The 25949-nt window shown below is 61.1% G+C and overlaps 4 protein-coding genes across 5 annotated transcripts; 2 read left to right on the plus strand and 2 right to left on the minus strand.

Annotated features, from left to right (window-relative positions):
* The first annotated feature begins 50 nt into the window (after positions 1 to 50).
* Positions 51 to 2545, plus strand: KRTCAP2 (keratinocyte associated protein 2). Its single transcript, XM_058700393.1, has 5 exons — positions 51 to 192; positions 453 to 607; positions 699 to 762; positions 2146 to 2212; positions 2393 to 2545. The coding sequence occupies exons 1-5, from the start codon at positions 105 to 107 to the stop codon at positions 2511 to 2513; spliced, it is 495 nt and encodes a 164-aa protein (XP_058556376.1). The 5' UTR covers positions 51 to 104; the 3' UTR covers positions 2514 to 2545.
* Positions 2546 to 12913: 10368 nt separating this feature from the next.
* On the plus strand, positions 12914 to 13540 carry DPM3 (dolichyl-phosphate mannosyltransferase subunit 3, regulatory). The gene is made up of 2 exons (XM_058700330.1): positions 12914 to 13008; positions 13191 to 13540. Exon 2 carries the CDS (start codon positions 13196 to 13198, stop codon positions 13472 to 13474), a length of 279 nt encoding a protein of 92 aa, XP_058556313.1. The 5' UTR covers positions 12914 to 13008; positions 13191 to 13195; the 3' UTR covers positions 13475 to 13540.
* A 431-nt stretch (positions 13541 to 13971) lies between these two features.
* SLC50A1 (solute carrier family 50 member 1) lies at positions 13972 to 16373 on the minus strand. 2 transcript variants are annotated; one of them, XM_058700327.1, is made up of 6 exons: positions 16229 to 16373; positions 15839 to 15916; positions 15580 to 15703; positions 14806 to 14967; positions 14447 to 14566; positions 13972 to 14362 (listed from the first exon to the last, which is right to left on the minus strand). In XM_058700327.1, exons 1-6 carry the CDS (start codon positions 16291 to 16293, stop codon positions 14261 to 14263), a joined length of 651 nt encoding a protein of 216 aa, XP_058556310.1. In that variant the 5' UTR covers positions 16294 to 16373; the 3' UTR covers positions 13972 to 14260. The 2 variants fall into 2 exon arrangements, with proteins under 2 accessions (XP_058556310.1, XP_058556309.1); XM_058700326.1 differs by having other exon boundaries at positions 16214 to 16372.
* Positions 16374 to 17124: 751 nt separating this feature from the next.
* EFNA1 (ephrin A1) lies at positions 17125 to 22941 on the minus strand. The gene is made up of 5 exons (XM_058700329.1): positions 22734 to 22941; positions 19400 to 19695; positions 18378 to 18443; positions 18155 to 18205; positions 17125 to 17981 (listed from the first exon to the last, which is right to left on the minus strand). Exons 1-5 carry the CDS (start codon positions 22823 to 22825, stop codon positions 17869 to 17871), a joined length of 618 nt encoding a protein of 205 aa, XP_058556312.1. The 5' UTR covers positions 22826 to 22941; the 3' UTR covers positions 17125 to 17868.
* Positions 22942 to 25949: the final 3008 nt, after the last annotated feature.

Consider the following 25949-nt stretch of genomic DNA (forward strand, 5'->3'; position numbering starts at 1 on the left):
ACGCAATATTTCCTCCCTGCCGGCAGGGGGCGCTGCGGCCAGGCGCCTAGAGGGAGCGCGGGGAAGACGTGGGGGGGAAGCGAGCCCGCGGGCCGGGCTGACGCATGCGCACGGCCGGCCGCCCCGGTTCGGCTCCATCCGCTCTCGGCTCGTCCCGAGGCGTCCACTGGACCGGAGGGCTGGACGTGATGGGTAACGGCGCCGGCGGGATCCCCCCCGACGGACGAGTGTGGTGGGGTGGGGGCGGCCCGGCTGTGGCGGTCCTCTGCCCGCAGAGCTGACGTGTCCTGGGCCCCGGGGGCGGGAGAGCTCGGGCGCCCGGGGCGAGGACGCCGGGGGTCGCGAGGGGGCGCGGGGCCCGGGGTGGGGTGGGGGCGGGGAAGCGGCTGTGGCCGCGGCCGGGGGCCGGGCCGAGCCCGACTCGGCGCCTCCTGTGGTCGCCGCCCCTCCAGCCGTGGGCACGGGCACCTCGCTGGCGCTCTCCTCCCTCCTGTCCCTGCTGCTGTTTGCCGGGATGCAGATGTACAGCCGCCAGCTGGCCTCCACCGAGTGGCTCACCATCCAGGGGGGCCTGCTGGGCTCCGGCCTCTTCGTCTTCTCTCTCACCGTATCCTTCCTGCGCGGCGGGGGGCGGGGGGAGGAGGCGGCCGCGCGGCTCTGCCGGGTCTGTCGTCCCACCCTTAACTCCCTGGGCCCAGGCCTTCAACAACCTGGAGAATCTGGTCTTTGGCAAAGGATTCCAAGCCAAGATCTTCCCCGAGAGTAAGTGCGAACCGGGGAGGGGGGGGGTGGAAGGGGCGGTGAGTGAGCCCTCTGCTCTAACCTCCCCCAGCAGGGGACTGGCTTCCCAGGCGCTTAGTTGGTCCGGGCTGCGTAGGGGAGCTGTGCTTGCCGAGGCTGTCGGAGGCGCTGACGCTCCCGGAACACGTCCTCTAGCTCGTGGAGGGGCTGGAAGGGAAGGCCGGAAAGCGCGAAACTTAGTTGCCTTTGGGCCACTTCCCCGGGGAGGTCTGAGGACAGGGCGCGCGCCTTGCCTACGTCCTTGGGGACGGTCTTTGTTCCCCCCAGAGGAAGGAACAGGACTGACTCTGTGAGGGGTTCTGATGTGAAGTTGAGCCGCTGTTCGTGGATTCTGTGTATTTGACACGATCGTCAGTAGCTTAAGTGTTAGAGCCTCCAGATTTCACCTCAGCAGCGACCCTGACCGAGTTAGAATAAACGTCAGATCGTTTCCTGTTTGAAACGTACTTGTTACTGCTTGCGTAATGGAGAATTGGTGATTTCGCTATTTATGCAGAATTAAGGTCAGAAAGCAAATCAGACTCGAGGCCGGGTCACCTAAGGAGTGTCACAAGCTTGAAAGTGACAGCATATGCGGCCTCTTGTGGAGCCTTCCTCCCGTAGAACAGAGACCTGGTTTCTGCACCCTTCTCAGGGCCTTGCTCTCTCCACTCAGCCCTGTTGCAGTCTCCCCCAGCTCCTTCCCTCCTGCAGCCTCAAGCTTTCGGAGGTTTTGTTTCCATGTGTTCTGTCTTCCTGTGCTTCGGAAAGAGACCTTTGTTGTGGGGCAGGGCTCTTGGCCTTCTTGTCCTACGCTGCCCTCCCCAGCTGGGCGGTCGGTGTTTGCCCTTCCTTTCTACCCTCTCACCTTCTCTCCAGTCCTACTCCGGATGCCCCGGAGACCCTTTCCTGCTTCCGTGGGCATGGGTGTCCAGACCCTCTGCCCTCCAACCTGTGTCCGGGGACTGAGGCCCTCAGCTTCCACCGCTGGACAGCCAGTTGAGTGAATCAATCCTTAGTGGCTGGCTTTTGTGGCAAAGGCCTCGCCCTCTTTCCCAAACAGCAGCAAACCTTGCCCTTCAGATGCTGCTGTCACTTTTCCTTTTCCTTTATATTGGAAGAAAGCCAGGATGGAGAAGTTAAGTGACATTTGTGACGGAGCTGGTAAGGAGCATGCGTCTCCTACCTCCATGTCCCGGGCATCATTAAGGCCGTCTGAAGTCCTCCTGCCAGTGTCATGCCAACTCCCTCCAGGCAGGTCCCCCAAGATTCAGAGCGCCCCGGGTGTCGACTAGAATGCACATATGAAGGCTTGGTATTTCCCACTCCGACCAGCACCCTCCTTGTGCCCTCTTGCCTCCCCAGTTCTCCTCTGCCTCCTGTTGGCTCTCTTTGCATCCGGCCTCATTCACCGTGTCTGTGTCACCACCTGGTAAGTGCCTCGCAGCTGGGTAAGGGGCGCAGCGTGCTTCCCCCTCCCTCCTTTCCCCTTCCCCACTTCCCCAAACCTGATCCAGGATTCTTGCCCTGCTGCCGCCGCCCGCCTGCCCGAGGAGGCACCAGGCTGGCCGGATGCCCGCCGATGCCGTGACTTTCCTGTCTTCACCCGCAGCTTCATTTTCTCCATGGTTGGCCTGTACTACATCAACAAGATCTCCTCCACGCTGTACCAGGCAACAGCTCCAGTCCTCGCCCCAGCCAAGGTCACGGGGAAGGGCAAAAAGAGAAACTGACCCTGCGTGTCCAATAAAGTTGATTCTTTGTAGTTCTGTGAGCCGTGATCTACCGCGAGCCTCTTGTGCCGTCCCCGCACACGCGGGCTGCCGTGGCAGGCCGATACCTGTGCTCTCCAGCCATGGGGGTGGCGGGGCTTCTTCCTCTGAGGTTCCTTTTTAGCACGTGTTTATCGAGCACCATCCACGCCAAACGCTTTGTGAGGCGCTGGAGCGGCGCTTGCTCGTGTGAAAGTCTCCTCGCGGAAGTGAAGGGCGCGAGTGACCCGCTGTGTTGACCTGTCGGAAGAGGGGTCGGGGCTTGAGCGCAGGAAGCCCTCCTTGCCGGTCAGGACGGGACTAGATCTTGGAACGGGAACGAGGGAAGGAAAGGCCCCTCGCCCCTGTGACACCTCTGGGGGCTTCGTTACTCTGACTACCCACCCTGAGCAAACAGGGCCCCTGCCCCTCCTCCAAGTCCTCAGAAGGGAATTCTCTACCGACGTCATCCTTCCGGCCCCGTCTGTGAAATGCCAGTGTGGACATTTGTCCGTGTTTGGAGACTCCCGAGGTTGATCACTGCCCATCCTCTTTGTCCTGGTGCCTTCATTTCTCTCCTGTCTTGCAGCCGAGATAGGAACTTGCTGTGCTTTAGCAAAGCATACAAAATGGTAGGGACAAGGCCATCGACCTTGGAGCCAACCTTGATGGAAATGAAGATGTGGTTGGGCGACTGGGTGGCTCAATCAGGCGTCTGACTCTCGGTTCCGGCTCAGGTCATGATCTCGTGGTTCATGAGCTGGAGCCCCGCACGGGGCTCTGTGCTGACAGCGTAGAGCCTGCTTGGGATCTTCTGTCTCCTTTCTCTGCCCCTCACCCGCTCACTTTCTATCTCTAGCTCTCAAAAATGAATAAATGTACGTTAAAAAAAAAGTGAAGGATGTGGTTTCTCAGGTCCTATGCTGTGTCCTGCCCTGAGGAACACCTCTCTGTCCAGAGTACTTGTCCTTTGAGGCTCCTTAGGCAGCCCCTCCCGGAAGCCGTGGTCTTTGGGGTGTGCACCTTGCCTTGGTCACTTGGTACTCTGCACTGTGCTTGATAATGGGCAGTAAAGACTGGTGGGCTGGTTGAAAGAATCTGCCCGTCTGGTAACAATACTGCACGTGGGATGTGTCTAAGTAGGGACAAAGACCCAGCGGAGATGAAGAAGTGAGTGGAAGGAGTTCCGGTCCAGGATTAGAGCCCCTTCTCTCTAATCAGGGGCCAACCCCACCCACTCCCATCTGTGGCGGGAACCCCAGACCCCAGGCTCCTCCGTCCCTAGGTTGACGAGTGCTCTGCAATTTCCCCAGGATGCCTGCAGAGGGCGCCACTAGCTCGCATCTCCTGGGGACCAGTACCATTGCCCTGAGGGCTGGGGAGGGTTCCTGCTGCGTCTCTGGGTCCTTGCTGAGCCTCTCTCGGGGGAAGCCAACCCTGGAGACCCTGAAGGACTGGCCCATTGAGGGGGCCTGAAGTCGGAGTCAAGTTTCCCTGGGAGCAAGGCAAGGAGAGTTCAGAGGAGACCAGAGTCTCCCCGAGAGGAACTTACCTAGTGATGGTGAGGGGATGTGTGGTATGTGGGACCTCTGGGGGAGGATGACAGCCTATTCCAAATGGGCACTGGCTGTAAGAGGAGGCTGGGTTGGTCCGAGGGCCCCCTCTGTCAAACCTTGACTTCCTCCTGAACTGGGGTGGGAGCTGTGGCAGAGGGCTGGGTCCCAGCCCAAGGGAGCATAGACACCCAGGGGATCTGGTCCCCTGAGGGTACCCTGGCTTCCGAGATGAGAGTTTGGGTGGGGCCAGGCTAGGGGAGGAGCCGGAGAGCAGGGTCCAGGTCCCTGCCAAGCGACCGGAGCACCTGCTGCCATCTACCGTGTAGGCACCAGTGACAGCATGTGGCTCAGGAATAATGACCCCTTCTTCGGGAACAGGTGCATTTACGAGGCCAAGGGTGCCGATCTCAGCTCTCCACCCAGCCTATCTCTGGGGTGCCTAGTTACCTAACCTACCAATTAACCCTGGCAGGGGCATTCTACCCACTAATAACCATCATTAAGTAAGGGGGTATGAAGCCACAAAGGCTTCTGCAGCCCCGAAGGTGGGAAGGGCAAAGGTGCTAACCTCTGGGGCTTGGCTCCCCCCCAGGGGCTGGAGGCCTCCGGGCTGGCGAGGCGGCCCCTGGAGGACGAGGGAAGCCAGATGTTTCCTCCTGCTCCCTCACACGTGGCCCTGACACCCGTCCACCCGCTGGTCCCGCCACCAGCTCCGGAAACAGGAGTAAATAATACGGGGGATGGGGCCTTGGATGTGTGGGGGGACAGGCGGGGGAGGACGTCCCGCGGCTCCGCCCAGGAGGCACGGGCTTTGGGGCAGGAGGTGATGCCACCAGAGAGGAGGTCGGTGGGAAGGTGAAGCAAAAGTGCTCCCTATCTCCCCCCACCCCCAGCAGAGGCTGGACTCCTCCCTGACTGGCACCGGAGGGAGGGGACACCACAGGGTTGGACGGGGCGGGGGCGGGGGGGGGGGCGCCCAGGACAGGCAGGGAGCGAGAGTCCGCGCCAGGCCCTGGCTCCAGCCCTTTCCGGCCCTCATTGTCCTTGGTGAGAACAGGACACAGTCCGGTTCCCACTGCCAGGCCCCCCAGCTCTGCTCCCCAGGGGCTCGGGAAGGATGTTGGGAAACAAGAGAGAGCCAGAGACAGAGATGCTGAGAGACACAGAGACAGATACAAAGGGGAAAGGTTCAGTCAAAAGCCAGCATTGAAGTCCTTTGTGAGCAGAGAAGGCCCTGGGCCCGTGGGAACCGTAAAAGAATGAGAAGCCGGAGGCCCTGCCCCCTCGGGAAGGCCCCTCCACTCCCCTCCTTGACTTAGGGTCACTCACAGGGCCGCCTCCTAAGCAAACAATGGCCGGAACCCTCTACCGGGCACAGTTGGTGGCACTTAATTGCTCTGCTTCAGGTACCTTTCTTTGCCTTTTCCTCAGGGGGCAGCGCCAAGATGGAGATTGTGCTCCCAAACCCTAGTTCCCCAGTCCCCCAACCCGCCCCCCCCCCCCGGGGGCCACACAGACTGTGCCGGGAACGCTACTTGGCTGGGTTCCTAGAGGACAGAGACAGGTGCCCCTCATCACCTGGAGTGACAGCAAAGTGTGGGGCAGCAGGGATCCCCGGAGCCAGCCGTCCCCCCTCTCTTGCCTTCGCACCCACGGGCGTGGGGTGGGGTGGGCGTCGTTCCCTCCAACCCACTGTCTTCCACCTGGGCCTGCCGTTCAACAACTACCCCCTGGGACACAGGTCCCGCGTGTCCGTTGAGGCGCCAGAGGTGCCTCAAGATAAAGAGAAATGGAAACACATTCGCAGTGTTTACATTTAACAAATTAACACTTCTTTTTTTTTAATGTTTATTTATTTTGAGAGCGGGGGAGGGGCAGAAAGAGAGGGACAGAGAATCCCAAGTGGGCTCTGAGCTGCCAGCCCGGACCCCGGTGAGGGGCTCGAGCTCACAGACCCAGAGGTCATGACCTGAGCCCCCCAGGCGCCCCAAGAAATTAACACTTGGTAACACAAGATTATAACACAATATAATCATGCTAGGAACGATACTATCACAGGATCTTTAGAAAATTCTCCTTCACGGGGAGCTGCAGGCCCTAGTTGAGAAGGTAAAGTCCTACGGTAACGACACATTCATTGTACGGTTCTTTCTAGTTTGTGTACATTGGGAAATGCCATAATAACACGTCCAACCACTGTATGGTGAGCATCTTCCTTCCGTTCTGTCAGCGACAGGGTGACTACTGTGGCGCGCTTGGGGAGGACAGCACGAGTCTCGGTCTGAGGCCCCGTGGGGACAGACCTCAGCACACGGCCCTCGGGACCCGTGAGAGCTCTTCTCCGAGAACCCCCTCCTCCAATGAGCAGGGGGAGCAGGGAGGTCCTCCGCCCAGGTGAGGGTGAGGCTGTGTGTCCAGAGGCCAGGATCCCACGGAAGAAACCTTCCACATACCCCTTCTCTGGGCCAAGAGCGCCGTGAGGGCTGACCTTGGCTGCTTCACGGAACTTCTCCCCAGCGAGACTCCCCCCTCCCCTCCTGCCTCAGCCTCCAGTCCCCATTTCCAGCCTCTGTGACTCGGGCCTCCCGACTCGGAGAGTTCAGGTTCTGGACAGCACGTGCAAGTGGAACGGCCTGGGTCTCGAGATCAGCCTGACCTGAGTTCTGGCTCTGGCTTTGACACTTACCAGGAGAGAAGGCCCTTCGGCAAGGCGAGCGACCTCTATGCACCTTCAATTCTGAGGCTGTAAACGGGGGTAATAAAACCGACCGCAAATTGTGGTAACGAGGCCTCGAATTAAATATCGCGGTGGAGGCTCCGCGCAGAGTGCCCGACCCACTAGGCATTCGACGCGCGGTCGCGCTCAGTGACAAGGACGACCGTCAAGTAGGCATCTACCACCTGCTGGTCAGCGTACTTCGTGCCTGATAGATATTCTCCATCTCAGCTCTTGCACCCGAGACCGACCGCCCCAGACCAAGAGGGAGTACAGCAGCAGGCGGCCTTCACACTTGACCACCAGCCTGCTTCCTCCCGGGTCTCCAGCCTGCCGGGTGGCCCCACTCGCCCGGACTGCCGCCTGGCCCTCTGCCCACGGCTCCCCACCGAGGTCAGGAGGAAGCCAAGTGTTGACAGAGGGAGACCCTGCGGATTTGGGACTTGTCAGCCACTACACTTGCATAAGCCGGTTCCTTAAAAATAGATGTTACTTCTACGAATGCACGTCCTATGGCTTCTGTTTCTCCAGAGTCCTGACCAGTACACCTGTTTTAGTGAAATGAAAAGAGGTAAAATGAGAGAGAGGCTAACATAACCTGCTCAAGATTACAAGTGCAGGGGCACCTGGTCAGCTCAGTCGCAGCGTGCAATCTTGATCTCAGGGTTGTGGGTTCGAGCCCCACGTTGGGTATTGGGATGGCTTAACACGTTTAGGGGCGCCCGGGTGGCTCAGTGGGTTAAGCGTCTGACTCTTGATTTCGGCTCAGGTCACGATCTCATGCTGATGAGTCTGAGCCTCACACTGGGGCTCTGTGCTGACGGCGTGGAGCCTGCTTGGGATTCTCTCTCTCCTCTCCCTGTGCCCCTCTCCCGCTCAACCTTGCAGGCGTGCGCGTGCTCTCTCTCTCTCTCTCTCTCTCTCAAAATAAATAAATAAACTTAAAAAGATTAAATAAATAAAATAAACTCTTTACAAGAACAAAAAAGCATTGAAGGCGGGGCTGCAGGCGGCCTCCCAGTTGCCGGCCCCACCCCCCTCTGAACCCCTCTGACCTTGCATTCTTCCCAGCTGGGCCTCCTCGGCCCCCAGTGCCAGGCATGCTTCCGCCTCTTGGCCTTTGCACCTGATGTTCCCACTGCCTGGCCACTCTTCTCCAGGTCGCTCAGGGGTCCCGTCCCTCCGGGGACACCTTTCTGAGCACGCGAGTGATCGAGTGTGTTCCTCGTGCTTCCGCCCCCCGCCTCGCCCGTGTTCCCTTCACGGTAGGTCTCATTACTTGATACGTTAAATATTGATGTGTTTCTCGTCTGTCTCCCACCACCTCACCGAGGCAGGCAATTTATCCGTTTTCATTGAATGCTTCATCGAAAGCGGGGAATTTGCCTGGTTTGTCCCCTAGAACGGGGCCTGATGCGGAACAGGTGCTTGGCACACATTTGTTACCTCTGTTCAAGCTTCTCTTAGCAACACGCCATTGTCACATTCCGGCCCTTTGCTGAAACTCCCCCTCCCCCCCCAACATCAGTTCCAGACTGATGAGTCCCCAGGATCAGCCTCCCTCAGGCCAGCCTCTTCCCCACCCCCTCCTGCTCTGGGAAACCCTGACTCAGCCAGGCCCTCCACCTCTGGTCTACCATTTCCCCTCAGGCCTGGCTACGGTGTGGCGGGGCGTGTGTTTTTGTTAATAACACGGGTGTCTGTCCTGTGGCCTCTGTGCGACTGTGGGGCCCTCGGGTCAGGCACGGAGGCAACACAGCCTGACTAACTGGAACCTTCCCCAAGGACCCAGTAATCAGCATGGCACCTGTGGGCACCCAGTGTTCTTGGGGTGGAGCTGCTGACCTGAGGGACCGACACCCTGTCCCACAACACCAGTCTTTGAAGCTGTCTCTAGTAGCCTGGCGAGGCCTGCTTCTCTGGCCTCGTCTCCGGCCACGCCCCCACGAAGCGGTCTCCGTCCAAAACACAGTCAGCAAGCGTCACTGCCCGTGAACTCTCGCATCTGGGCCTTTGTTCAGGGTTCCCCGGGCCGTGGATGCCACCCCACCGCCACCCGCCCACCTGGCCATCTTCCTGGTATCGACTGGGGGCTTTGGGGCCTCCGTGAAGCCTCCCCCCTGGCGGTCAACCCCCCTCTGTGTGGTGTGGGATTCTGTACTGTTGGCTGAGGACGTCGTCTTCCTCTGACACCAAAGCTGAGAGCCGCCACGAACATGAGCTTAGCCATCCACAGAAGGAGCTTCCCTCAGAAGCTGGCAGGGAGTCTAGGGAGGCTAGGGGTGCGTCCTCGGCCCTGACAGGTGACTCACGACCAGAGGGCCTAACACCCCACGCAGGCTTCCCAGACTCTGCGCACCGGTGTCAGCGGCCTCCTGTGTCACCTCCCTTTATCCTACCACAGAGACCAATGATTGGTTCCATTATTTAGGGGGGGAACCTAAGGCTCAGAAAAGTATGTTCCTTGCCCAAGGTCATACAGCCAAGTAAAAGAAAGAGCAAGGACCCAAGCGCATGACAGCCAAGCTCTAAAACCCCAGACTTTCAAGTCCCAGGCCGCACTGCCTCTCACACCCTGCCACAGTCACACGTGCGCTGTCCTTCTGTGGCAGGAGAGGAGTGATGATCTTCAAAAAGATTGAAGACGAGGAATTGGACCATAAGAATCTGCTGGCGTTTGTCCCCTGCTATCCAAGGCCAAGGCAGGCGGGAGTCTCTAGAGTGGTTCCATTCGACGGGACCAGGAAAGCCGGCTCGGTTTCCCTGGAGGCCATCAAATGTTAACCTGTCCTTGCCTCTGGCCCTCATCTGACATCTACAGAAGCCCTTGCTGGGTTTCTTACACGGTGCTCCGACCGTCCTGGAGCTGCGCTGTCCCCGGGCAGGCCATGCAGGGAAATAAAGACATGGTCAGTGTCACCGGTCAGACTCTGGGCACTCAGAGCAGGAGCACAGGGGCTAAACCTGCAACCCTAGAGGGCGTGAAGCTTGAATTAAACACAGAGAAATATGTACGCACATTTTCGTGTGCATATTTAGGGTTTCCATTGGTCACTTTTTTTTTTTTTTTAACGCACTAGGAATTGATTTTGGGATAAGGTATGAGGTTGAAATCTAACAATGTACTTTGCAAATGGTTCTCAACCTGTCCCTCTCCCTCGCTTGCTTGAATTGCTGTGTTTATCCCATGCTAAATTGGCATATATGTTTCTTATTTTTATTTTTTTGAGAGGAGGGGGAGGGGCAGAGAAAGAGGGAGAGAGAGAATCCCAAGCAGGCTCAGCACTGTCAGCGCAGAGCCCGATGCGGGTCTCAAACCCGTGAGATTGTGACCTGAGCTGACATCAAGAGTCAGACGCTTAACCGACTGAGCCACCCAGGCGCCCCTAAATTGGTATCTTTTTTATGTATTTCTTCACTTTTTATTTCCTTCCATTGGTCTAGGGAGAGAAGTGCTATATTGCAGTGGCAGAGTTTGCAAGCTCTGAAGTCAGATTATATGGGTTTTGCCTCGGTTTCCTCATCTGTGAAATGGAGATAATACCAGCACCTGCTGCATACGGTGGCCAGGAAGACTGAACGAGATAACGCCCGTAAAGTACTCATTACAGTGCCTGGCACAAGGCAATCAATCAGTGACTGTCAGCGGCCACGGTGATCCCTCTCTGCCCCTTCCTGTACCAGTAACCAGGAAGGTGAAATCACTAAGCGCAGAGCTTCGAGTCCGATGGCACAGCTCTGCCACTCGCTATTTTCAGGACCTTGGGCAAGTTACTTACCATTTACCATCTGTCCTAGTTTCCTCATTTAAACTTGGGGGTGTAAAAGTACCTACTGCCGCTGTGAAAGTTAAATATAACAATGTCCCACAGGGCAGGCCATGTAATAGCCCTTCGATGAATTTTTATCCTGCTGCCGATGATCATTATGATATTATAATTTGTTATCTGTCTCTATGTGTCGTAGGACAAGCCCTATCTTTCCCCAAAAACTGTTGTGGGGAGTGGCAATCTTTCAGGGCCAGGTCTCCCGTGGGTGAACAGAGTTTCTGGATCTACATTGCTGATGCCCAGCCCCTGGACTGTGCCGGAAGTCGCTGTGACTAGTGAGGTCCTGAGTGAGTGACCAGTAGGATTTTGGGTGAAATTGGGAAGCAGGTGGGGTGTGGCTTTGAGGTGCATACAGCAAATTGGCAAAAGTGTTTTTATTTTGTCTTAATGGTTTACGTTTACAAAGGAATTTGCATAGTTTACAAAGCCAACTAGTTTTACAAGGCACTTAACGCAAAACACCAGTCCCCTGTGCCCATTCTCCTGCTCACCGTACCTGCTGCCCTCTAAGTCACTGCTGGAACTCTTGGCTGCTTCCTTTGGTACACCTCCTATTTGCTAGTAATGTGCTCATATTAATATTTCTTTTCTTCCATCTTAGATCTAATTAATTGACCACCTGCCATGGATGATGAGGATATGGTTCTCTTCATTCACGACCTTTCTAATACACTCCCTTCCCCCACCCTCTCAATTCAACTACATCCCGATGTTTACTTAACTCAGTATTCAGTGTTTACATTATTAGGGCTGTGAAAATAGTCTTCACAGCTGAGTTATATAACGTCTGTACGAAGACTCTGCGAATCTGTAAAAATCTGCTTTTGTTAATTAACATCAAGGACATGAGCCTGAGAAATTTTGCTCTCTGAAATGGCTCAGTCATGAACTTTACAGTTTGAAACCAGTGAGACTGGAACACCCGCCCTGGGCGGGGGGGGGGGGGGGGGGGGGGGCGGGGGGGGGGCGGGGGGGGGGGGCGGGCGCTGAGCCTGGCAGATTGCTTTGACCCAGAGAAGCAGCCTCAATTTCCAACCTCTGTGCAAAGCTTCAGATCTGGGGGTCTGGACACAAATTCTACATTTCTCTTAATTATGTAGTTATCTCTTATATAATTCTCTACGATTCATTATCTTTGTTAAGGTCAGGCTTCGGGCAGGGTAAAGATAGGAGTCAGAGGCTAAAAAATTTTAGCAAAGGCTTTATTGGGAACTAAGGTCTCGGGCGAGGTTCCGTGACTCAGGGAGAAAGAGAGAGAGAGGAGTCAGGGAAGTCGCGCCCGGGTGTGGTGGGATAGGGTTTTTAAGCTGCAGCGGTTCCTGGTTTAGCTCCGGGTGGGCCTTTTTCGCGCCAGGTGGACTCAGTCCACCTCTCAGTCCAGGCTTGCTGATTCCATCACTTACATTCACGCTTAGCCTGAACATATCAGAAACGCTGCTTCTTTAAATATTACCTGAACTCGGTCCTTTCCCATATCCTGTAATGACCCTGTTGCCCCTGTATGATGAGGGGCCCGCAGTTCCTCCGGTGTGTGCTCTCTGGCAGCTGCGTGCTGATAACCCTAACTCTGCTCAGCTACTGTTCTGTCCAGAGAGGGCTTGGCCAGTCTCTTATCCATTCTCTTTCCTTTGTGAGTCTTTCCCCTGATGTTGATAACCGCCCGCCTTTTCTTTTACTCTATATACCTACCATGAATTCACTCTTTATGTGATGTATTCACCTTCTCTCAATACCTTAAACTCATCAGGTAATTCCTGTCCGCACACTTTTTTCCGAAAGACACCCCTCCCCATCCCGCACCCCGCCCCAGAGCCCCTCTTCCTCTAGCTAGCTCCAAGCTGCACTGGCTCTCCCTGCGTCTCTCCATTAAATTATGACCACTTCTGTTCTAACACCCATCTCACGGCATCATGGTCAGTTGCGAATGCATCTGCACTGGGGCGAGTGTCTTGACATCTCTGTTTCTCCGAAGTCTGTCGCGGTGATCAGGTAACGTTCGAGTGAAGAAAAGAATGAGTGAATAAATGGGATTTCTGTGCAGAAGTTTAAGGGGGACGAGATTACATTCCCATCTTCTTGCAAATGTTTGAAGGTGTCCTCAGCAGGACGCCAGCTTCGAGCGGGGTCCTGGGGGACAGAAGCTGCACCGAAGCCCCCGCGGACTCAGGCCACAGTCCACAGTCGGAAGCTCAGCGAAACTCGCCCTGCGCTCAGGCGGCCGCCGCGCCCAATCGCGGCCGCGAGAACTACAACTCCCAGAAGGCCGCGCGGAGGCACCGCCTAGGGGACTACAACTCCCAGAAAGCCGCGCGAACCGAGAGGCCTTCGGGACGCGGACGTCGGGGCCGCGCCGGGTTCGGGAGAAGCGGGCGGAGGTGAGTGCGGGTTGAGGGCCGAAAGCGGGGGGCGAGCCGGGCGGGCCCGGCGGCGGAGCGGCCCTGCGGCAGCTGGAACGGAGGGCGGGTGGGGGAGGACGGAGACTCGGACTCGGACGACCGGGCGGGGGGGGTGGGAGCGGGGCGGGAGGGAGCGTGAGCCGTGCCTTCTCTTCCCGCAGTGCCCATGACGAAGCTAGCGCAGTGGCTTTGGGGACTGGCGCTCCTGGGCTGCACCTGGGCGGCGCTGGCCACGGGAGCCCTGGGCCTGGAGCTGCCGTCGGCATGCCGGGAGGTCCTGTGGCCACTGCCGGCCTACCTGCTGGTGTCCGCCGGCTGCTACGCCCTGGGCACCGTGGGCTATCGCGTGGCCACTTTTCACGACTGCGAGGACGCCGCCCGCGAACTGCAGAGCCAGATCCAGGAGGCGCGAGCCGACTTAGCCCGCAGGGGGATGCGCTTCTGACACCCTAACCCCATTCCCACCCGACAGCCTTTCCTCCCGTCGCCCATTAAAGAGCTTATTTTCTAACTCGGTTTAGTTTGAGTGTGGACGGTGGGGCTGGGGACTCTGTGCACCGGCTGTGGAGGAGGGACGTTAAGGCGAGCCACCGTCCTGAGGTCGTCTCAGCTTCATCTTCGCATCCTTGCTTGTGGTCCTCCTTTTTGCTCCAAAGGAGGCACAGACCAAAAGATCTCTCAGGAAGGACACGTCATTTCACTCTCTTGGTCCTTTCAACCTTGCTTGCCATGTCAGGAAGTACTTCCTGAAGTCTGATTTCTGTTCTTCATAGCATCCAAGCTGTGTTCTTTGAAGGTCTTCCTAGGTCTTTCCAACTTCGGGGTTCCTTCAAATACCTCTTCTGAGCCAGCCCTACCAGTCCAAGAACAGCTGTGGGTCAAGCACCGCGTCTCTACCGTCACCAACCAGGCAGGTTGAGAATCACCAAATAGAGACTCAGCTTTGATGGGCAGGGGTAGCAAACGATTTATTTTAAGGCACATTCTAAAGATTGCACCCCAACCTCCACAATTAAAAAATATAATCTGTAAAAAATAAGTGATTCATCTCCCAAGTCCCAGCTAGTATTCCAAGCAAAACATTTTCTTTGGCCCCTTAATTCTCACAGTTGTCCTTTTCTTTCCCGCAACCTCCTGCACTCATGGAGCTGGTCAGCAGAAGCAGCGGAGTCAAGGAACTGTCTTTGGTGGCAAGTTGGCATGAAGGTGCCCAGTGGTCAGGCGAACTGCGTCAGGTTTGCAGGAGCGGATAGTTCCTGTCTTGCCCCTGGGAGTACTTCCAGAAAAGCCAGAGGCGAATGAAGCTGGTGAGGATCCCCGGAAGGTTGGGCACCTGAGACCGCAAGGGTTGCTGTGAGCAGAGGAGCGGATTTTCTCCCCGGCACACCTGTCACCCGTCCCTCTCTGTTCTGCTTACCATGATGTAGGGGTCGCGTAGCTGAAACCCATAGAGGGTCCAGGAGGCAGAGGTGAGGAGGGTGGCAATGGTGAGTGAGAAGGAGAGGCGTTGGGTTGATTTAGTCTGAATGACCTTGGCCTTCGGAAAAAGGATAAAAGACACTCCTGTCCCAGGCACATAGCAAAGCTCCTATTGTCTAAGGATTTCCTCGGGAGAGAGGTCAAACATCCTCTCTAATCTCCGTTACCTAACCTTTGCCTCCTGCCTCCCACTCACCTACCTCTACTGCCCTGTCTTCCAGGGTTTGGGGCTTCCCTTCCTTTGGAGTGTAAGTTACGGTCTTATGTCCCCCACTTCCCCGGACAGCCCCCACTCACCAAGTCGGCCAGTGGTGACAGGTACATACTGATGGTGAAGGTACTGCAGAAGAGACCCAGCTGCTGAAGCCGGGCCTCCGGGCTGGGCACCAGGAGCCAAAAGTAGCCGAAACCCAGGACAAGGACCCCCAGCAGGGTCGCGGTCTGAAGGAGCATGGGACGCTGCAGGGGAGAGAGCAGCCTTATGGCTAGCTGTTCCAGGAGGCTCTCTGACTCCCCTGCTGGAATTGGTCCATCCTGCTCTCTGCGAGGCTCCCGTGGGGGAGCCGACCTTCATCCCGGCCTCCAGTATTGCACCTGTCACAGCCCTTTCCCCACCAGTGCTGAACACATGTCTGATCCACCCACATCACCAGTGGTTTCTATAGGAGAAGGTATCTTTTGTGTGTGTGATCTTGGTACACACAGTGGGAACTTAACACATGGTGGTGTGAGTTGGGGAGGGAGAGCTAATCAACCCATTTCTCAGCCACTGGCCCTGGCTCTCAAGGAACTATCAGAGATAACGCCCCTTCCCCTCAGTGTGTTGGGCAGCAAGTCACCCTCAGGCTAGGCAGAAACACCAGTTTGCCAGAAATGGGGCGGCGGGGGAGGAGGGGGTGCTGCTCAGTGTGTGAGTCTCAGGCTGGGCCTCACGGAGGACTTCAAGCCTGGAGGAGCCTTCCAGGAAAAGGTGGCAGTGCCAGCCTGTCATAATCTTCTAGGAAGCAGTGTTTACCCTGCCAGCAAGGCAGGGCGTGCAGCAGAGAGGTGGGTCCAGGGGAGGGCCTCTACCTTCCGAGGGCAGTAGTGCAGATACACCGAGATATACAGGGTCTGAAGCACAGCGCCCGTGGCGTTGACGAAGATTAGGGTCCCGTCACCCTTCAAGGCCCCGTAACTCAGCCAGCTCAGGTTGCTGCAGGGTGGACAGGAGGGCCATTCCCCACGGAGGTGAGGATGGGAGGGGGACCCCAGGGGCCCCTACAACGTTCTTCCTCCCCCTCCCCCTCCCTCAGACAGCCTTTCCCGCCGCAAACGTCGCCCCTCTCACTTGATGTCCGTGGTGAGAAAGGGCAGGAACTGGACACTGTCCACGCTCCGGGTCATCCGCATGTGCCTGAGGTCCGAGCTGTAACGGGGCCCCGAAAGCAGGGGTGAGAGACGGGAAGGGAGAAGCAGCCTGCTGGGGAATCTAGACCCCCGATGCCTGTCGTCCCCGGACCACTGCAGGTCCCGGCCCCACCCTCAGCTCTCTGGACTCTCCCTCAAGTGCCCAGCCTCGCCCTTGGGCCCCGGATCCCTCAACCCGAATCCACTTTGACCCGGGTTTCGGACGCAGCTTGGGGCTGCAGCCACGTCTCTGTCCCCTCTCTGTCCCTTCCTGGCTTCCAGGTCCTGCCCCAGCCTAGCCCGGCCGCGCTCTCACAGGCCGGTGGAGTACATGATGAGGGTGAAGAGCACGCAAGCTCCGGAAAGGAGCGAGTCGGCGACGCCGCCCGCCTCCATCTCCCCCTGGGTCGGATCTTGAGCCCCGCGCGACCGTCAACTAGCTGGGCCGGCAGCCCGCGCCGCCGGAGCCCCGCCCCTGCCCCCGGGGCCCCGCCCTCGCGCGGCGCCGTGCGCCGGAAATGGGTCGGCAGCCCCGCCCGCTCCAGCGGCGCGCCGGAACTGGGCCCCGCCCCCCGAGCGCCAGGCCCCGCCCCTGCTGGCCTGCTCGGAAGCCGTCCTCCGGGTCACGCGGGTGACGGCGGGTCCCGCCGGTCGCGCTCGGCCTGCCCCTCGGCCCGCCCGGACCCCAGCCTCCACCCTCTTGCCGACGTGGCCGACCTCAAATCAAAGCCTCTGGGCCCTTCCCGCCCGGAGCTCCGGCTCACAACCGCAGCTGCCCAGGGCTTGGGAGGTTTCCCCCTTTGTTGAAGCCTCTTCCCAGGGTCTCCCCTCCATGAGTGGGCTTGCCAGGAATCACCGGTCTGTCAGGTGCCCTCGCCTTCAGCCACACGGCCAACCTTGCGTGATGTGGCCCACCCGCCCAAGCGCCCGTCACCGACCCCCTAGGCCAACCCACAGGAACTCTCCTGCGGCCTCCCACGTCCCGCTGCTTGGGCTGTGCTGGGCTGTGCGCCCAGGCCGCGTTCCCCCGAGCACCCACCTGCACCAGCACCCGCACGGTTCCCGCCAAACCCCAGAGCCTCGGGAGCACGAGGGGGCAGGGGATGGGAAGAACTCCCAGAGTGAAGTGCAGCCCGGAGCCCCAGAAAATCCTCAGACGGGGAAGCACCCCACCCTCTGGTGATGGTGGGGGGGTCCTAAGTTAAGACGGAGGAGCAGAGAAGTATGTCCAAATAAACACGTTGTTTTATTATTTGTATAAAAAAAGTCCAGTTGTAGAAATCAGCACAGACACACATCAAGTTTATATACAGATCCTGTCCACGTGGGCCCTGCCCCTACACCTAAACTCTAGACACAGGTTGGCACAGCCCCCCTGCTGGCACAGCTCTGCGGAGTGCTACCCTCGGATGGGAGAGGACGGGGCGCAGTGCCTGGCTGCAGCCCTCTCCCCGGCAGCTCCAAAGACTTCCGGAAGTCTTGGGGAGGCGCTGGGTCAGCCCAAGCGCGCTGCCTCTCCCGTCTCTGGTTCCCAGGCATGAAACTGTCTCACACTCCTCCTGCAGCCAGTGCCTCTGGGCATCCTGGCTCTCTCTGGAGGGGCATCTTCGCCAAGCTCAGTGTCCATGTGTATGACCGCAGGCTCCCTCCAGCTCGGCCTTCTCAAGAGGCCACATCTTGCACAGCTTGTTCCTTTGGCTTAAGGGCAGAAATGGTGGGGGAAGGCCTATGCCCACTCCCCTGTCCATCCCTCGAGGTGGAGGCGGTGATGGCACTACCAGGCTTGCCGACCCCCTTTGGGTTGAAACTCTTGATACCCGTTTTGAGGCTGCTGGATGGCAGCTTGTGCATGTGGTGGGAATGGTTCCCAGGAGGACTGGGGCCGTGGGAGGGGTCCCCGAACAGGTGAGGGTGCCCATCCTGCCTCCTCGGCCCGGTTCTAAGTCCTCAGGCCAGGTGTGGCCTATGTCTTCATGGGGTTTGCAGCAGCAGGAGAAGCAGAAGCAGCACAGGCCAGGCAAGTGGGAAGAGGCGGGGGGCAGCGCTGTGGCCGATGCTGTGTAGGACCTGCACCTCTGGGTCATCTGCAAGACGAGAGGGCGGAAGCCCCCAGGGTGAGTGGCCCTACCGCTGGCTCTGGCCCTCAGCTCAGCACGGTCTCCCCAGCCCCTGCCTGGCAAGGAAGCCACGTCCTGTACCCGACCTCTTTAAGCAGACCCCCTCTGTGCCCCAGGCCCGCTTTTCTCTGGCTGCGTACCTGCTGGAAGTCTCTTCTCCTGTGGGTTGACATGGGCCTGGGGACTGGGAGCTGAAAGGCAAGGGTGGTAGTGGGTCAGGCACCATGCCGGGGTGGGGGGGCGGCGGGGCTCACGCGCGGCGGCCGGCTGGGCCGTTGGTGGCACTTCCCTGCCATCCCGGCTCACTAGCCCAGGATCAGCAAAGAGGTGCGGGAAGGAGGCCCACGGGGCTCGGACACTCACTGATTTTGCCGCTGACGATCACCTTCAACCTCAAGCACTGGTCTTCCTGGTGGTGGATGGGTTTGGCTGCAAGATAAACCCACAGAGTGTTAAGGGAGGAACCTCTGTTGGAAGAAATCACAAGTGCAAACTTCTCCGCCTCTTTTCCCCGGCCCCGCTCATTCAGACCCCTCTCTTCCCGCTCATCTTTCATTCCCACCTTCCTTCCTTTGCCCGCTTTCTGCTTCCCGCTCAACCTCCCATTGTCTGGGATGACCCTTGGCTTTGGAGGCGGTGCTTAAAAGGAGCGCCACCTTTCCCTCACGGCTCCCAGCCTGGAGTTGGCCGAGGCCTTCACCATATGCTCCCCTGCCTGATATCCTCCCTGTCCAGGCCCCAGTGACGAGGCGAGGCCTGGATCCATTCTACACACAGCTGATTTGCTAACTCCCGAACCCACCAGTGCCTCTCCAGCGCCTTCGGCAGAGTGCAAACTCCTTAGCACTTCGTAGGCCGCCATGACATGTGGTGTGTGCCCTGTCCCCTGCACCCCTCCACGCCTACCTCTCCCCACGTGCAGTGTCCCCCCTACTCCAGACTCGACCACATGGCGTTCCCTGAAGGTCTCCTGCACCCGTTGCACGTGTCCCCTCGTGCCCGGCCAACTCCTCGGCTTGTCCTAAGCTCTTGGGTCCTCGTCCCCAGGAACCCTTCTCTGAGCCTCCTGAGCCTGGCAGGCACCCAGGCCGTCTTCCCAAGGCCCCCGTGCCCACATCTTCACATCACATCGTTCTAACGGTCCGTTCACCTATGCGTGTTGCTTTCCAGCTTTCCGGGCTACAGGGACCCTGTAGTGTTTTATTGACCTCTGTGCCTGCGGTGCCAGGCAGAGTGCCCAGTACACAGAAGCTCATACCACGTGTGTAACGTGAGTGGATTAAAACAATTCCGGATCGGAAGGGCCGTGTGTCGCTTCGTACTGAGCACGTGCATCACACCTGCTGCGTCCCCGTGTGGCCCGTGCGCGCGCCCCGGGGACTCACAGATGTAGTAGTAGCTGTGTCCCTCTTTGAACTCCTTGCCCAGGGTGAAGGGCGTGAAGCGCTGGAACTTCTCCGACAGCTTCTCCGGGCCGTGCCTGGCGCTCGGCTGGTTGCACTGCCAGCGGACCTGGTCCCTGGACTGGGGTTGGCACAGCTGGTACTGCTCACGCTCCACCAGATACAGGGTGTACCGCTCCATGGCGGCGGCCGCCACAGTGTCGTCCTCGTAATGCGGGCAGATGATGTCCAGGTAGTCATTGAGCCGGACGTGTACTGTGTAGTCCTCGCTCCGGAACCTGTTCCCGGGAGGCAACAGACGGTCACTCAGAGGCCAGGCTCCGGGCCAGAGCCGCGGGCCTGCGAGCGGCTACCCGGCCCCCCACGGAGATTTCTGAACAGCCTCAACTCCCAGTATTTTCTGACCTTGACCTCTTCAGTGTCTTCTCACCATCTTCGAACGTGCCACCCCCCTCACTGCGTCCGTCCTCTAAATTGCATCCGCCTGGCATCCTTCAGGTGCCCGACCACTTCCCGTAACCCCCGGGGGTTCGCCCAAAGAAGGGCCTCTGAGTGTGTCCTCGGCTCGCTCACCACTTCCCCAAATCCGTGCTCCCGGCTGCTCTTCTCCAGCCCCGTCTGGGACCCAGCCCGCGACGCCCTCCCGTCGGGAGAGCCGCGCTCAGCCCCTAGCACACCTGCGGCGGGGCCGCCCGCGCCCTCGCCCGTGCCCCCGGGGCGCGTTCACACTCGTCGGCTTCACTTCCGCCCCCGGCACACCAGGCCGGCACACACTCCCGGATCCGCCACTCTAGCGCCTCCTTGTCCGCTCCTCCCAAAGCATCCCAGGCCTCCCCGTCCATCGCCAAAGCCACGCTCGCACCTCCGCGGAAGGAGCTCCAGAAACGCCGGGGCTCTCGGCCCGGCGGAGGCCGCCCCAGGTGCGGCCAGCGCCCTCCCCGGGGCCCCAGCGGCTCCGGCCCGGCTCCGCCCTCCGGCCCCAGACACCTGGCTCCAGGCGCCGCGGGGCGGGGTCCGGGCCTCCCTCCACCGCCCCCTCCCCTCCCCCCCCCCCCCCCCCCGAGCCGGTCGGCCCCTCTGGATTCCCCCGGTGCGGCCGGCCGCCAACCCGCTTCAAACCCGGGCCCCGGCACGGGTGGGGGAGGGGCAAGAGCTCGGCCGAGCGGCCTGGTCGGGGTGGGGGGGTGGGGGTGGCACCCCCTGCCGGGTCGGCGGGCGCCCTCGGAGGCCCGGCCTGGGGGCGGCGAGCACCCGGGCCCCTCCCCCACCGGGGAGGGGGAGGAGGAGAGCGCCAGTGAGGGAGAGGCTTTTAAAATTCCTCTCTGGAGAGATAAACATAGAAGCCATTTCAGAACAGGTATTTCAGCTCTGGGCCTGGCGTCTTTCCCCCATTCCCGTGACGGGCACTGACTCATTCCTCTTCCACCTCCGCCACCCGCCCCAGCACTCCTGAGAACCTGTGAAGATCTACCTGGTCAGAGGCGGCCGGCCCCCAGGACCTCAGGGCCAGGGCTCGCCCCGGGCACAGTCCTCCAGGCCCGGGAAGCCGGCGCCGGCCCCTCCAGCGCCCAGGAGCCCAGCGCCCGGCTCGCAGCAGCCCCGCCCTCCTCCCCACGCGGCCCTCCCGCCCGGGGCCTGGAGATCCCGCTCCGGCCCACCGCCCTGAGTCACCCAAGCCAGCCCCACACCCACCCAGCTCAGGGCCACCTCGTCTGTGCCTGCGAGCCGGGCCTGGCTCGGCCCCTGTGCACTCCACTCTGGCTGGTTTCTCTTTAGTCCTGGGTATGGGAGGGTGTGTGTGTGTGTGTGTGTGTGTGGCCAGATGGACAGGGCAGAAGCTGTGCTTGGTGGGGGCACCCATTATCCCCCTCCTGGGGGTGCAATCTGTTCCACTTAGCACTCCTTCGACTCTGGCTCTCCGTCTGGGAAAGGGGGGCAAGCGGCGTCAGGGAAGGCGGGGAGGGGGGGCAAGGAAGAGGCTCCTTCCTGAAAGAGAGGAAACCTGGGAGCTTGGGAACGGAAAAGGCCGGGGTCCCCCCCTCCCTACTCATGGCTTCCTGTCCCCTCCTCCTCCTTCAGCCAACACCTGGCATGGGCATAAACAGGGACTTTGCTCTCTCCCACTAGGGCGAGACTGGGTCAAGGAAGTACAGAGCAGGCAGGTGGGAGCAGCAGCGGGTGGGGAGGGCGGACATTAGGGCTGCCCCTGATGCCGAAGGGCAAGAGGGCATTGCCTCCTGGGCTTGGCAGCAGCTGGCAGTTCCCTCCCGCCCCACAAGCCACAGCCTACAGACCCCCCACCAGGCAGCACTGCCACAGGGTCAGAGGAAGCTGGCACCACGGATTTCTCAAGCGGAGTGGGGGGGGGGGCGGGCATACAAGGGCTGGGGGTGGCCAAGCTGAGCGTTTATCCTGACCGGAGCTGCCCAGCCCTCCTCCCCCTGCTCCGCCCTACCCACCTCTTGTGTTTTCCCACAAATATTGTTCCCGTAACTTCAGAAAACTCAAGGGCAAGAACAAAGGGTCCAATGGGGCTTCTCCCTCCCAGGGCCATTTGCCTCCTAGCCCTAAACCTGCCCAGGATGAGTTAACTCCTTCCTGCCCAGAGCCCCAAGTAACCCTTTTAACCCCTTCCATTCCTTCTGAACCTTTCCCATGACCTCCCTCCTCCCGTCTCTTAATCTCATAAACAGGTGACTCCCTCAGCCTACTACACAAGGCATGCGCCCCACTCATGCCACCTCAAAGGATCCCTGGTGTGTGGAGGGGAGCTTTCCAGGGTCATCCTAAATACCGAGTGCACAAGCTTGAAGCCAGAAGGCCAGGCCCCTCCTGAGGGGTCCTTCCAGGATTACAGTGAACATTCTGCTTACTCCCCATGTCACATCAGGCACCTATCTGTGTGGGCAGACGTCCAAGCGACAAGAGGCACAGAGGCTTTTGTCGTGGAAGGGCCTAGAACGAGAGCCGTCGGCGCCAGGGAGGGTGGTCCAGGCTGGAGGCAGGAAGTGTTCAGCAAGGGTCCCTCACTTCAGAGTTAACAGGGGGCCAGGGGGGTGGAAAGGAAGGGCAGAGATAACCCAGTGCAAGTAACTGGCAGGCAGGCTCCTGCCCAGGGCTGGGGTGCTCCTAGTTATGTCCCAGTTACCGGGGAGAAGCGAGGGGAAGAAACTCCACGGGATCCCTCCCGCCTCTGGTCACGGCCCCAAGACTCAGGTCAGGGGCTGGCCGGGACAGTTAACCGGGCCACGGTGGGGGTGGGGGTGGGCAGTGCCAGCCGGGCGCCCGGGCTGCCGGGCGGAGACTCGGGGCTTACTTGGGGTTTGAACTGTTCCAGAAGACGGTGTGGCGGTCAGCAGCGGCCAGACTGCAGCACAGGCCCAAGAGCGGGGCCCAGAGGAACTCCATAGCGGGGGGCCTGGCCAGGCCGGGCGAGGACGAGGGGCTCCTCGGGGTCCGGGTTCCCGCCGGCTGTCTCGGCGGCGCAGTCGGCACCGCGCACAGCTCTGGCCCCTCCGCCCGGCGACTCCGCCTTTTGGGCCGGCGCCGCCCGCCACCCCGCCCCGCCCCCGCCCCCGCCCCGCCCCGCCCGGCGCGCGGCTGCCCCGGGGCTTGGGGGCTGGGAGGTGGGGGAGGGGAGGGGAGGGGAGGGGAGCAGAGCGGGACTCGTGCCTCGGCCGCGACGAAGGTGCCGTGTGCCGCGAGTCCGCTCGCCTGTGGGTGTGCGTGCGGGCCCGCGGGCCGTGCGGGGCGCTCGGTGGCGCGCGGGAGAAGGGCTCCAACGGCACGTGCAGGACTGCGAGCGCGCGGCGCGGGACCCGGTCGGGCTGCGCCGCGCGCGGGTCCTGCGGGGCGCGAGGTCGCGGACAGGGCCCGCGCCTTCCCCGAGCCCAGCACACCCAGGCTCGGGCGCCCGCGATCCCACTCTCCTCCCACCCGCCTTTCCCGGACTCCGCGCTCGGCTGCTCCTCCCTACGCACGCGGCTGTTTGTTTTTGTTGGGTTTGTCAATGTTGTCTTTGTTCGCGAGATGGTGTCATCGCCTAGATGCCGGGAATAAAGTGCGACCCTGTGTGATCGGGTGTGTAACGTGTGCGGCTGGGGCCAAGGGCGCCCCTGCCCGTCTCCGCCAGTGACAGGGAGGGACACCCGGGCTCCTGGGTCCCAGGGGCGCCCTCTCTTGTTTCTAGTTGGCCAAAGGGCACTACTGACGTGTTCGTGAGTGCGCGCGCGCGCGTGTGCGCCAACACACGTGTGTGCCGTGCGAACGGGCTTTGGATACGGACTGTGAGAATCTGGGCATTCCCAAAGTGTGACAAACCGCAAGCCCGCATGTGCATGTGGCACGCGTCAATACGTGTGATGGCGCGCGAGTGTGAAGGCATCTGTGGGTAGCTCCGCAGCCGTGTGTGCAGCTCCGGCGTGAGTGTGCAAGTGTTAGTGAACCGCGTGTGAAGAGAGGCGGCCGTGGGGAGGGGCGGGGGCTTGCACGGCGGGCCCCTCCCCCTCGCCCGGCGCCCGGCCCCGCCGGACGCGGCCCCCCGGGGCCCTTGTCCCCGCCGGGATCTGCCGCCGGCCGGAGCAGGGCTGGCGCCAGGGCGGGCAGGTGTTTGCTGAGGCTCGAGTGCGCGTCCGGGCCAGGGGGCCCGACGCTGCGTGCCTGCGCGCCTTCGGCGGCTCCCGCGTGTGACTGCGGGGCTGTGTGCGCGCGCGGCTGGCGTTGCGAGCGCGTGCGCCTCCCCGGCCGGCCCGTCCCCGCCGCCGCGCGTCGCGGGAAGCCGGCTCCCGGCCGGCTCGGACGCAGCTCCGGGGTTCCGAGGCCGTTTCGGCCTCTTCTTTTACGGCCGGGCCTGGCGACAGCGCCTGTAATTACGCGGGGCCGGGACGCCGCGGCCAGTCCGGCGCTGGCCCCGCCGGGGAGGAGCCTGGGGCGGGGAGAGCCGGGCCCGCCTCCTCCCCCCACCCCGCTCCCCCGCCCCGACGGCCGCAGGCGGCGGGAGGCGAGACCCCCCGCGCGGACCGTAAACACTTCCCGAGCGTAGCCGCGTGGCTCTGCGTACGCCCCGCCCCCGCCCCGGGCGGCGGCCCAGCCCCGCGGCTGCAGACGTGCAGCGCGTCGCAGCTGCGGGGCCGAAGTCCACCCGCCCGCCCGCCGGCCCCCCGGCGGCGCCTCCCGCGCGCTTGGCTCACCTGGGAGGACCCCTGGGAGGAGCCCTGGGCGTGGGCCTCCCGCGTGCCCCCGGCGAGAGCAGCCGGCCCCTGCCCGGTGCCCCCGAGCACCGCAGCTCCGCGAGCGCGGGCTTTGCCAGTCCCCCGCGGCGTCGGCATCGCCTCGCCGGGCACCCGGCACACGTGGCACACAGTCACTACGTGTGTGCGGAGGGAGGGGAGTCCCCGCCGCGGGAGGTGCGGCCCTTCTGCGGGCTCCCCGCTCTGAAAAGCAGCCCGGGGAGGGGGAGGGGCGGCGGCTGTGCAGAGACGGTGGCCCAGGTTGCCCACCGCCGGGGCCGGGCCGGGAACGTGTGAGGTCCCTGCGCTGCGCCGCCCGGCCGGGCAGGTTCGGGCGAGCTCAACCCAGCCCGGCGGGGCCACGTCCGTTCGCTCTCTGCGCGCGTCTAGGGCTGGGGCGGGGCGGGGGCGAGCCGGCTGGAGAAGGGCGGGGGGCCTTCCCGGCTCGGCGCTGTCCCCAACATTCCCACTCCAGGTTGTGGTCCCTGCACTGTTCGATCCATGTATTGTGCGTCGGGGGTCGCTTGTCAGACCTGGAGGGGCGCTCAGGGGCCGGGCGTTGTTATGGGCACCGAGGGTGACGGTGGGGCTAAGACAGAACCCCTGCCCTCGGGAAGCCCCCGGACCAGTAGGGGATACAGACGAGCCACCGTTCGTACAAGCTGGCTAGTTTGCCGTAGGTGCTGTGGCCCAGGCGGCAGTCCCGCCCGCCGCGCCCCTCGGCCCCCCCCCCCCCCCCCCGCCACCCCTAGAGCCGCGGCGACGCCTGCTGGACCGAGAGGGGGGCTGCAGGCACCGTGCGATCCAGACGCAGACCACACCGGGCACTTCCGCTCTGAGACTCGGCTTCCTCCGGTCCCCTCCCCGTCCCAGCCTGCCCAGGCGGCGCTCCTCCGGGCTCCTGCTTTGGACTACCTCTCACCGCTGACTTATGCGTCTGTGTTGGCTCTCGGCACCGCCACCCCCAGGCAAACATCTGGGCTCAGTGGCGGGAGCTGTCTGAGGTGGCTGTCTGTCTGTCTGCCTGTCTGCCTGTCTGGGAAATTCCCCTAGTGAGTCCTTTGTGGGAATTCCCGAGGGACAGGGTTAGCCTTCCGAGTGCCCTAGGAGAGCCCGGCCTCTGGGAGACGTGCTATCCACCTGTGAGGGCGGGGCGCTGCCCTCCTGCGGGCGCCAGTTTCCTCGCCTGGACCAGGCAGAGAGTGATTGCCACTCCCTTGCCCAGCGCCCTGTGGTTGGAGGTGGGGAAGGCCAAGGCCAGTGTCCTGGGGCACTGTCTAACCCCAGCAGCCCCTGAGGGCATC

Source organism: Neofelis nebulosa, chromosome 15, assembly GCF_028018385.1.
Source record: "Neofelis nebulosa isolate mNeoNeb1 chromosome 15, mNeoNeb1.pri, whole genome shotgun sequence".
Lineage (NCBI taxonomy): Eukaryota > Metazoa > Chordata > Mammalia > Carnivora > Felidae > Neofelis > Neofelis nebulosa.